Source organism: Podarcis cretensis (assembly GCF_951804945.1).
Source record: "Podarcis cretensis genome assembly, chromosome: 3".
NCBI lineage: Eukaryota > Metazoa > Chordata > Lepidosauria > Squamata > Lacertidae > Podarcis > Podarcis cretensis.
In genome coordinates this window covers 105,872,203-105,884,865 of record NC_137172.1, presented here as the reverse complement: position 1 = coordinate 105,884,865, position 12,663 = coordinate 105,872,203, and the positions used below count along the sequence as shown (strand labels likewise).

The window sequence follows — 12,663 nt, the reverse complement described above, 5'->3', positions numbered from 1 at the left end:
TCTCATGGTCCCTACCAACTACAATTCTGTGATTCTGTTAAATGTACAGAAGCACTGTCCTCTTTTTCAAAAACCTGGCCACTTTACAAGAGGTTGAAATAAGGTTTGATAGTTCCTGGGTAGACTATAGCACAGGCATAGGCAAACTCGGCCCTCCAGTGTTGGTCCTGTTAGCTGGGGATGATGGGAGTTGTAGTCGCAAAACATTTGGAGCTGAGTTTGCCTATGCCTGCTATAGCAGTTTTATTTTTATAAAGTGAAAATGAAAAACCTGCTTTCAGTACAAGTATTCATATCTGAGACTTATTAAAATGTTCTTCAATCACACAGAAAAACCTTTTACTTGATGTATCTGGTAAAAGCACTGATTCAGTTTAGAGATGCACTGTAGGGATATCTAGATTATTTAATATTTGCCTAGATGTTGTTTAGTCATTATTTAAAATAAACTGTGTGTTTGAATTTAAAACAATAGAAACAATACAGTTTCTATTTTTAATTGTTTTTTCCCACTCTGATAAATGAGTGCAGGGGAAGAGAGGGAAAAGACGGTTTGGTCAAGTGTTAATGGGATGCAAAAAATAAAAATCGATTAAAGCACAAAAACACACACACTTAAGATTTTAAACTACATGAGTTTTCCATGTTTTCTTCAATGCTTTACAGATTTTTGACTCCTCCCCCAGCTGTTTCTGGACAGATGAAAAGCTGTGAATATTTTGAGATATGGCAGGTGAGATAAGATTTTTGAAAAATGTTTTGGAGAGAAGATGAAGCAAGAACAGCAGTTTCTTTCTGCACTTTGCATACATCTTGTCCCTTTAGTTTGTTTACCTATTAGTCTACTTTTGGGTGATGTTAAAAAAACCCATGGTTATACACCACTGTCTCATGGTTTGCATGCAGCTGAGATCTTCCTTTTTAATGCTAACTGTAAAATATAGAGATGACTTTGCAAAACATTGTGAACATCTTTCATTTCTTACTACTTCTTGTTAATTTCATAAATTGCACCTCTCATCTCAGTCCATTCTTTCCCCTAAATTGCTTAACTTTTTAGTCTCCTTCCAGTTTTCTCTAGTTTCCTTACCTGTATTATTGCCAACTGAACTAGAACTGAAGAATGCATTTCCCCACTATGTGATAAAAGAAATCATTTGATTATTTAGATGACTCAGAATATTGGACTGTTAGTATGTGTAGAAATAGGCACCGTCTGACTGATCTTTTGAGGCTCAGTAGTTTAGGCTTTGGGTATCACTTAAACTTAGAGTATAGATTTGGTTATATTTTTATATTAGAAAGATTTAGGTAAAGGTAAAGGGACCCCTAACCATTAGGTCCAGTCGCGGACGACTCTGAGGTTGTGGCGCTCATCTCGCTTTATTGGCCGAGGGAGCTGGCGTACAGCTTCCGGGTCATGTGGCCAGCATGACTAAGCTGCTTCTGGCGAACCAGAGCAGCGCACGGAGCAGTTTACCTTCATGCCAGAGCGGTACCTATTTATCTACTTGCACTTTGACGTGCTTTCGAACTGCTAGGTTGGCAGGAGCAGGGACCGAGCAATGGGAGCTCACCCCGTTGCGGGGATTCGAACCGCCGACCTTCTGATCGGCAAGCCCTAGGCTCTGTGTACATAAAAATAAACTGTTACACAATTTCCAGTAATATATAAAGAGAAGCATGGTATTCAAATATGATATTTCATTTGATGTATTAGAAGATAAATATAATATACTTGAGACTTTGAGTTGGTGTGCACTATTGGCAGGGAAATCTGAAAACTGGAATGGTATCAAACCTGGTGACAGAACTGTCAGTTAAAGTCATATATTACCTGATTATGTCAAACTTTATTTTGGTTTTCCAGGTAGGAGAGTTTCATCTTTGTCAACAAAATTTCTAGATGTAGACCTGAAGATTACTGACGTAAACTACCATCCAAAAGAAATTCTTGTGAAATTTCAAGGCAGATATAACACAGATTGTGAGTTTGATTACCATATATTGCAAAATGAAATACAGCAGGTATCCAAAGTGAAAGACAGTGTTGGGATTGGCGAGTTTTGTTTAGTAGAAGACTCTGCTTGTGGAGAATGGTATAGAGGAAGAGTAGTACAAAAGAAGAACTACATCTATGAAGTATTTCTTATGGATAGTGGGAAAATCCTGGCAGTTGATGAGACACATATTGCTTCTGCTATTGATGAGTTGTTTCAACTTCCTCCCAAGATGGTTTGTGGAATTTTTGGAAATATACTTCCAATTGAAGAAAAATGGACTCCAAAAGCTCTGAATTACTTTTCATCATTAATAGATTTGCAGATTAAAGGCCAAATACAAGCCATTCTGCCACACCAAACATTTCTGCTTGACGTGCCAAAAATCACTAGTGATGTGGTTGAATTAAAATTAGGCAAACTTGTTGATGGAGATACATTCTGTCTTATTGTAGAAATGTTAACTGAATTGCCACAAGAGCTGCTTTGTAAACAGATGCCAGATTTACTGCAACAAAAATATACAAGGCTGGATTCTGTATTATGTAATGATCGAATTCAATCAGAAGTTCAACCAATTATGAATAACCTTCAGCCGCTTTTATCTGTTGGTGGAATAGAGAAAGTGAAAATATCAGTGGCAGTCAGTCCAAGTAAATTTTATTGTCAACTGCTGCAATACCAGGTGGAGATGGATGAGTTGATAGCAAACATGTCTTCCTGTTACGAAACTAGTACAGAAAATGTTCCATCCTGTGAGAATCTAGGAGTCCTCTGTGCAGCAAGACGGAGAAATGGCCAGTGGCATAGAGGAGTGATACAACAGCTGCTTTCTGATAACAAAGTGAATATTTGGTTTATGGATTTTGGCAGCTATGAAGCTGTGCCTTCCAGTTGTGTTTTAAAGCTTCAACCAGAATTCATGTCAGTACCTAGGTTTTCAGTTCCTTGTGCACTTTCCTGTCTTAGTTCTCAGGATGAAACTGTAAGAAACGATCAACTAAAAGAATTCAAGGAGGCCTTGTTAAGACAAAGTGTTGTTCATGCCCGCATTGATTTATTCAATGCTGATGAACATTTGTATTATGTTACACTTCTTAAACAAGAGTCTGCAATGCATTATGAACATCTACCACAGGGGAGTGAAGTGATTCCAAAACTTGACCCATCCTTTAAGACCAAAAAATCCTGTACAGGTGAGGATATAAAAATCTCTGATACAGATCCTGTTTATGCCGACTCTGTTCATAGGAATACTGTACAATCAGGAGATAATTCAGATTCAAAAGGCACTCATTTAATGTGTTCTCCTTTAAGAATTCCTTGCAAGAGAGCAGAAATGCAAATCGGTTCTGTCTGTGTTGCTTTTGTAGTATATGTCTTGAATCCATCAAATTTTTGGGTTCAGACTATTGACTGTCGAGATGAGTTTGAAGCCTTGATGAAGAAAATTGCAGCTGTGTATGATACAAGTGAAACTGTTGATAAGATTCTAGAAAATCCAGAACCTGGAAAACTATGCTGTGCCCGGTATAGTAAGGATATGCATTACTACAGAGCTGTTATCAGGGAAGTGATGGACAATAGTATTGATGTTTGTTTTTTAGATTTTGGCAATACTGAAACTGTACCACTCTTCAATGTAAGAGTTTTGCTTCCAGAGTTTCTAGAATTACCAGCTTTAGCTGTTTGTTGTTCACTTGCTAATGCATTTCCAATCGAGGACATATGGATTAAAAAAGAAACTGACTTCTTTAAAAGCATTGTGTTCGACAAACCGCTCACACTGCATGTAATTGCACAAAAAAACAATAAGTATATTGTCAGTGTGCAGTATATGAATAACTCAGAACAAACTGATGTTGTTTTGTCCATGGTTCAGGCTGGATATGCGGAATATTGGGAAGTAAAGCAAGATCCCTTTCAGAACGTTGTGGGAGATTCTAAAATGCAATGCTCAAAACAAAAGATACATAAAAAGAGTTGGCAGAAGAAGAATAAATTGCGGAGTCCTCTGACAAAAGAGCATGCTGTTACCTTCCTGCGGTGGGAAAACACTCTTTCAGATAAATTGGGAAACACATCTGGGAAAGGTGATACCCCGAAGCCTTATAAGGAGTATCGGTTTAAACCAGGAACTGTATTTGATGTTGTATGTTGTCGTAGTACTTCACCAGGTAACTTTTTCTGTCAGATGCGATCTAAACTGCCAGAGCTATTTAACTTGATGCAACAAATTCAGTATTATTACAACACTCAAAAAAGCCCATATGAACTTGGACAACATGCCTGTGTTGTGAAACATTCTAAGGATGGGAAGTGGTACAGAGCTGCTGTACAGCAACATGTGTCCGAGACAGAAGTTGATGTAGTATTTGTAGACTATGGTAACCAGGAAAGAGTTTTGTCAAAAGACCTCCAAGCTATTCTTCCAGAATATCTGGTCTTAGAATGTCAAACATTCAGATGTTGTCTTAATACGGTCACTGAATCCTTAACGTTTGACCCATACAATTGGACTGCAGAGGCATGTAGAGATTTTGAGCGCTTTGTTTCCTCTTCTAATGATCTGCTGACCTGTACAATTTCTGCCCTAATTCTTCGGAGCCCCAACTATTTATATAATATTGTTGACTTACAGACTCCATTCACTACTTCGCAGCAGTTTCTCTTAGAATGTGGTCATGCCCAGTCTCGCTCTTTTGAATTCGCAAGGTCCCTTGTGCCGCCATTCTCTCTGTACACATTTTACTATTCATCTTTTAACATGAAAATTGGAAATGAAGAAGGGGTGTGTATAACACATATATACAGCCCTACAAAATTCTATTGCCAACTAAATAGAAATGTAGGTGCTATAGACAGACTGTTTGAAAAGATTGCAGAGGTTAGTCAAATGACAGGCTATACAGACCAGCTAAACACTTGCAATTTATACTTAGCAAAATATTTTGAAGATGGCCTCTTCTACAGAGCTTTAGCATCTCCTATGGGCTCATCAGATTACTTGCAAGTATACTTTGTAGACTTTGGGAATAAACAATCAGTAGCAAAAAGAGAAATGATTCCTATTCCAAATCATGCTTCAGAATTATTATTTACTCCTATGCAAGCTATCAAGTGTTACCTTTCAGATCTAAAAGATGTTGAAATTACAACTGAAATAAATACATGGTTTGAGAAGAATTACTTGGGGAAAGAAATGAAGGCAGTAGTCGTATCTAAGGAATCTGATGGGCAGCTTGGTGTGGAGTTGTATGATGGAGATCTACAGATAAATAGGAAGATTAAAGAATTATTGAAGCACACTCAAAAATTTGGTGTTGACCCAAAAATTATAAACACACCTGCAGAAAAGACTGTTGGAGACAAAAACGTGTTGCATAAAGTCAAGTCAGAAGCAGTTAAAAGAAAAATTAAAAATGAAGTAGTTGGTTGGAAGAGAGAAGCAGAAAATGAAGCAAATCCTGGCAATCAGAGTGCTGGAAAAGAAATTGCAATTGATCTGCAGAAACAGAGTACAAGGTCTGTAAAGCTCCCAGCAGCCTCAGATAATACAGAATTGGCCTTGCAAAGGAATCTGAGACAGAGATGCAGAGATACATATTGTGAATCTTGGACTGAGTGTGATAGCCCTCCTCGGGGTTTGAAGAAGATGCCTCCAGATAAAGAGTTGCAGATCTTGAAACACAAATATTTTGGAGAAGAAAGGTGTGGTGGTACCAGGAAAAAGTACACAAACCTTCCACAGCATCATATCCAGGCAAATTCCAAAATGTTAGTTTATATTTCTTCTATAACTAGCATGTCAAGTTTCTATATTCATCGTGCTAAGGATGAGAATGAAATTGTGCAGCTTGCTGAGAAGCTGAATGGAGACTCACTGGTTCTAGAGCCAGAAACACATGCTGAACTCGAGGAAGGTGACATGGTTTTAGCAGAGTATGAAGCTGATTGTTGCACATATAGAGCTGTCATTAGAGGTATTAAATCAGAAAAATCTTTTGAAGTAGAGTTCATTGACTATGGTAACTCATCAACTGTGAATGCATCAAAAATATACAAGATGGAAAAGGTTTTCTTAAATTTTCCAAGATTCAGCATACACTGTTTTCTTAGCAAAGCAAGATATGCATTTCCAGATAAAAGTTGCAGTAGCGATATGGCTGCCTGCATTGCCAGTAAAGTAAATAATCAACTATTAGCGTTAGAGTTTTTACAACAGCATGGTGAACAGTGGGAGGTTGATGTATTCTGCCATGAAATGTCTATGATCAATGAGTTAGGTTTACAGAATATGAGTCTGTTACATCTTGATGAAGTCATAAAACATCTTCCAATAACAGATGTAGATACTGATGGTAATGACCAAAGTAAAAAATCAGAAAGCCGAAATGTGTCTGAAGTATCAATAAAAGCTGAACATCCTTGGGAGAGCCACCCTAAGATTCCCTGCCAAAAAATAAAGCCTGGACAGCTAGAATTGGCTGAAATAGGTCACATTTCAAGAGATGGACATTTCTATATAAAATTGAAGAAGGATGCACAAATATTTTTTGATTTAAACGTGATGACTACCCAAGAAGCTGAGAAGAACTCCTTGCTTGCAGTGGAAAATATTCAAGAAGGGTTAGAATGTTTGACAAAATCAAGAGAGACCTTGAAATGGTATCGATCTGAAGTTATTAAAAGGTATGTGAATGAGGGTCACATGTTAGTTTTTTTCATGGACTTAGGAGAATATGAAATGGTGTCATTTCATGACACACAGATGCTTAGTGACAAGTTCAGGAGTATTCCCCGGAATGCAATGCCTTGTAAATGGGCTTGGGCTGAAAACCTAGTGGACATGTCTCTTGAGAGCGTGTTGAAGATTATAAAATGCCATGAGATCAAGATCTTGTTTCTGAGATACTTAGAATCTACTTTTATGTGGGAAGTGGATATTTTAATAGATGGGATTCTGCTTTTGGAATACTGGAATCAAAGATCTTACCAAAGGATGCCGGAGAAATGTAACTCACCAGAAAATATAAAAATGGGCAAAACAATGCCTAAATTGTCATTCAGACCAAATTCTGTTTCCTGGGCACCATTCCAGAAGGATCGGTATTATCCTGGGTTTGTGACGTCTGTCACTGATCCTTCAAACTTCTGTATCCAGTTAGAAGACTCATTTAAGTCTCTAAACGCTTTGTTCAAGTTACTCTCTGACCTTCCAGAAAACCTGCCTACAGTTCCACAGGAGCTTGTCGTTCCTGGTACCAGTTGTTTGATAAAGATTGGATCTAATGAAAAGTGGAACAGAGTTGAAGTTTCTGAAGTCTCCAAACTCTCTAATCTCTTAATAGTTACTTTTATTGATGATGGGTTATCAGTTCCCATCCCCATTTCTGATAGTCACAAGCTGAAAGTTATCCCAGAAGAGCTTGCTAAATTACCTCGATTAACTTATCCTTGCTCTTTGTTTGGAGTGTCACCTGCTGATGGGGAGCACTGGAGTGATGAGGCAAAGCTTAACATTCAAGAATTTCTTAGTAGACAAGGTCTCACATTTAAGCTGAAACAGTGCCACAGTGGGCAGAAGCTAGAGGCTGTTGTGTTATGTGATAAGAACAATGCAGCAGATATATTGGTTGCTTCCAGATGTGCTGTGTATTCAAAAACTCCATATTCTTTTGGTTCAATTAATAGTGCAGAGCTTCATCCATTGAATTCACAGATATTATGTGATTCATCACAAATATGTGGCCAGAAGAATTTAGATGCACAGATTGCTTTGCTGTCAGTTGAGGGGGGAAAGCCACAAAATTCAAGTTTGCAACTCAGTTGTGCTTGTGTTAATGTTTCGAGAGGGAACAGCTCAAAAGGACTGTGTTCAAAGAGAAAAGAATGGCACAAAGCTTGCTTACACATTAATGGAAGAATGGCTGAAACTCGGCTTAAGTATGACAAGAGATTTTGTGAGAGAGAAAGGCGACTCTATAGTACAGGCATACTGTCAGAATCAATCCACGAAATGCATGATCTTATGGGACTGAGCACCAAGATTGATGGGATGCAAATTTATGAAGAGAGCTAATCACACGAACGCTTCACTAGAAAGGTCAGTTTCAAACGTCTTTTAAAACTACCTTTATTCTTTCCTATGTATTTAATAAGAAATATATTAAACCCAGATGTAAATGCAATGAAGCCTGGGATCCAAAGAATCATGTTCTAAGTTTTCCATGCCCAAGGAGTGGGCCCTGTGAGCTTCCATGAACACTGGGATCAGTTGCCCTATGTTGTAGTAGTAGTAGTAGTAGTAGTAGTAATTACTATTATTATTATTTATACCCTTGCCATCTGGCTTGGTTTCACCAGCCACTCTGGGCAGTTTCCAGCACATAGAAAAATATGATAAATGTCATAAAAAACTTCCCAATACAGGGCTGCCTTCAGATGTCTTCTAAAAGTTGTGTAGTTCTTTATATCGACATCTCATGGGAGAGCGTTCCACAGGGAGGGCACCACTGCTAAGAAGCCCTCTGCCTGGTTCCCTGTAACATTTCAGTGAGGGAATCACCAAAAGACCCTCAAAGGTGGACCTCAGTGTCCAGACTGAACAATGAGGGTGGAGACACTCCTTCACATATATTGGACTGATGCCGTTTAATCCAATGTGGTTTTCACCAAACCTCTTTAAGGTGTTTGTGTGTAAATTTAAAGCAGAACATGGATTTAGGAGGGGACATGAATCCTTCCTCCACAGTTGCTTTTCTTCAAATTTCCTTTTAAATATGCTTTTCCCCCTATAGGGCTTAAGGTAAAGGTAAAGGTACCCCTGCCCGTACGGGCCAGTCTTGACAGACTCTGGGGTTGTGTGCCCATCTCACTTAAGAGGCCAGGGGCCAGCGCTGTCCGGAGACACTTCCGGGTCACGTGGCCAGCGTGACATCGCTGCTCTGGCGAGCCAGAGCCGCACACGGAAACGCCGTTTACCTTCCCGCTGGTAAGCGGTCCCTATTTATCTACTTGCACCCAGAGGTGCTTTCGAACTGCTAGGTTGGCAGGCGCTGGGACCGAGCAGCGGGAGCGCACCCCGCCGCAGGGATTCGAACCGCCGACCTTTCGATCGGCAAGCCCTAGGCGCTGAGGCTTTTACCCACAGCGCTTACTTGCAATCTAATAGGCCCACTAGAAGGAAAAATGTTTTTTTTAGGGAAGGAAATAGGGGCATGTTTGTTCAGGAAAAGTCTTAGTCATTGTCATATTCATAATAAATCCTTCTCTTTCACACTTGCAAATTCCTCTTCGTAGGAATTTAAAAGTGATCTAGTCTTGACACTTAAGTTTGGTTTGGCCCCAATATTCTATCCACATGAATGTGACTCTGTGCAGTTCCAGTTTGGCAACAGCCCAGTGAAAATGTCATGTATTTCTGGAAGTGATTATGCGAAGTCCCCACATATGTAAGGCATGTCTTTGAAGTCATGCACAAAGAATTTCAGGTCAGTTGTTGTTTTTGAAAATGTTTCATTTATTTGCTGTCTACATAGAGCATCACTTTACATTAAACCTAGGCAGTTTATTGTGTTTGTTTTGTCCCTAATCATGTATTGATAATTACTTGCTTTCCAGGTTAAAAACTGATAAGAAGAATTTCAACAGTTGGAAACAAGTAATGGATCTGGATGCCAGTCAGCGCATCAACTTTCACGAGAGAAATTTTAAAAGGAATTATTTAAAAGGAATTACACTTCTGTAATCACAAAAATAACAACAATCCATGAACTCGAAACGTTTGTAACAGGTCTGCAAGGCTGACCTAAAGCTTGCAGCTTTTTGTTAATTTTCTCTTGATTTAATATTTGCTCTTGTAATGATCAAAAGGGAGTGGTATCCTTGCCAACAAGTGCACAATGGTCCTCTTACATAGTATAACGTTTCACCACCATTTTATTTTATTATTGAAATTTATACTAATACATAACAGTCATTTGTAAGTTTTGTCTGGCTATCAAAAATAACCAGCGTCAACCAACCAGATTCTGAGACATTGCAATAAATGTTCTACATGGTTTGATTGATGTACTCAAGCTGGAATTGCTCATGTATTGGTTTTCATAAGGGAAAGTAGTGTGAGAAGCAACAGCTTTTTGTTCTAACATTTGCTGAGTTTTGTGGGTGTTTTCTTTAAACACACTATTATGGGAACTGCGCCTACCAAGGACTGCCAGTCTAATGTTTACCAACCAAAAAAGCTTGATCCGACCTAAACTTCATAGGAAGTTGGTCTTTTGATTTCAATGGAACTTATTTCCAAGTAAGTGCATTTGCTGAATGCAAATATAGTTGCAAACTACCACACGTTTTGGCATTTTCAGTGTTTCTTTTTACAATCCTCTGCTTAACTCACACATTAATTAGGACCCAACACACACACAAGTTTACATGCAAAACAGTGTGAGCAAACTCCGCAATACATTTTATTGTATGTGTGTCATATTGTAATAGGAAAAGCTGTAATACATGAATATTTAGTTATTAAGTCATAAGGAACAGTAGTGCTGAATATTGATTTGTGTTTTAGCTGCCTTTCCTATTTTAATTTTCTTTGTGTATGTTATTTGATTAGTCATAACGCTGATGCTTACATCACACAGGTATAAACGTATGTGTATCAGGTATTCAGGGAGCCTCATACGTGTACCAGGGCACGCTGAATCTCACATTTCTACTGCTGAAAGTCATGCTGCACTGGATCCCAATTGTGAAGGTTTCCCAACTTAGTGGAGTTCCATTGAGAAATGGAAGTTCTGCCTGTAGCTCAGTTTATTCTGAGACACATGTACACCTCTCCAGTCTGCTAATATACTTGATCTGCAGCATGTCTTATAATCTGCTGGTTAATTTCCACAAATGGCTGGTATATTTTAACCAATGAATCTCTCTTGTTTGTGCCTATGTGATTTGTTTAACACAATTGGCTTTAAAACATTAGTCTTTTGACGGGACAAACAGGTGATTGGTTGCTTCTACATCTTAATCTATAGGAACTAGAATTGTGTGTTGATGTGCTATCATATACGTCAGAATTTTCAAAGTAATCCATTTGCTAGATTTTATTCAGCCACCAATTTAGCTTGTATGTTAGGAAATATGCATGTAGCATAAAAATTATGCACATTCTTATTGAACCTACTAGAAAAAAGCAGGCCTTTAAAATTTGTATTTTAAGTTTTGCAGGATATATGTAAACTCTGTACATACTTTGTTTACTGAAATGAGAGTGCTCTTTTATTTAAACTGATGGTAACAGCAATAAATCTGTGGTAAAGGTTTAGGTTGTCTATTGCTTTCTAGTACAACACTGTCCTAGCACTTGCTGAAAGCTTACTTAGTAGAAACAAATATAGAAGTAAGTCCTGCTGCAATCAAATAAATGCTACTTCTACATACGGTATCAGGGACAGGGGTGTTTTCATGCCAAGCAAAGCCATCATAATATACAGTGAATCATATAGCTGCTGCTGCTGTTCGGAATGATTTGGTGCTGTTTCAGTATTAAAAGCAGGAAGCAGTTGGCATTGGGGTTTTTTCCCAGGGTTTGTTGTGAAGACATTGTTGGTATTTAAGTACTGCTGTACCTTTTTCTGGGGGAGTATAAGGACCAGCAACCAGTGTAAATCTGCAGTAAACAAGAAACACTGCAAGGTACGCTTAGATTTTAAATACACATTTTCTCTTTATTAATGAGAAGCCCAGAATGACACTCACAATTGAATGTCAAGTACAACAGTATATCATTATACTAAATTGACTGCAAAAAAAGAGAGCATCCCTTAAAGGAGGAAATTGCTTTACAAAAAGTTGTTGATAAGCCAAGTCAGGAGGGTCATATTTCTCCCAAATGCTTGGGAAATGTTGAAGACCACAGCATTAGAACCTCAACCCGAGTGTATACCAGAGATTGCGAAAGGTACCGCCAGGGCCAAGAAGATGCCAGCAAACAGAGTCAAAGAAGCTGACGGCTTTTGCCTTGGGTGGCTTTTAAAGAAGGTAAGATAAATTCATGGAGGATAAGTTTATCACTGGCTATTGAACCTGAGGATGTAGTCTTTCTACAGTCAGAAATGACTCTGAATACCAGTTGCTGGAAACCTCAGCAGTGGAGAGTGGGCTTGCCATAGGCATCTGATTGGCTTATATCGACTAACTGACCACCTAATGGGTTCTGAGCATCCTTAGATTTTGAGCATAAAGCCTGATACCTCCCCAAACATAGCCATCCACTAGGCTACAGCGGCCACTTGGCAGCCTGCTATTCTCCCTTTGATACAAGATATCCCTCTAGCTCTTGGCAGGAAGACTAGTCCCTTTTGAGTATGCCCTCTTGTTTGAAATGATAAAACATTCTTGGAATAACCTTTGCCACATAAGGGACGTGCTTTCTCTGCAAGCAGTAAGCAATGGTCTAAATATTTTCTTTAAAAATCCATAGCAACGCAGTGGGGTTAGCTAAAGTTTTTCTTAGAGTCATTTTGTGGCCTGGCCCAAGAAACTTCTTGGAGGTCGTTCCATATGTGCATCCTCAACACCTGCTGCTGAATGGAATTCCAGAGGACCTCTTGATGTGGCAGTCGCAGGATGTGTGCCCCACCCCTAGCAGCGATGGAAG

General features: G+C 38.8%; 1 protein-coding gene across 1 annotated transcript; it reads left to right on the top strand.

The window, feature by feature from the left end:
* The first annotated feature begins 634 nt into the window (after positions 1–634).
* Positions 635–11,326, top strand: TDRD15 (tudor domain containing 15). Its single transcript, XM_079970995.1, has 3 exons — positions 635–733; positions 1,871–8,106; positions 9,624–11,326. The coding sequence occupies exons 1-2, from the start codon at positions 727–729 to the stop codon at positions 8,080–8,082; spliced, it is 6,219 nt and encodes a 2,072-aa protein (XP_079827121.1). The 5' UTR covers positions 635–726; the 3' UTR covers positions 8,083–8,106; positions 9,624–11,326.
* Positions 11,327–12,663: the final 1,337 nt, after the last annotated feature.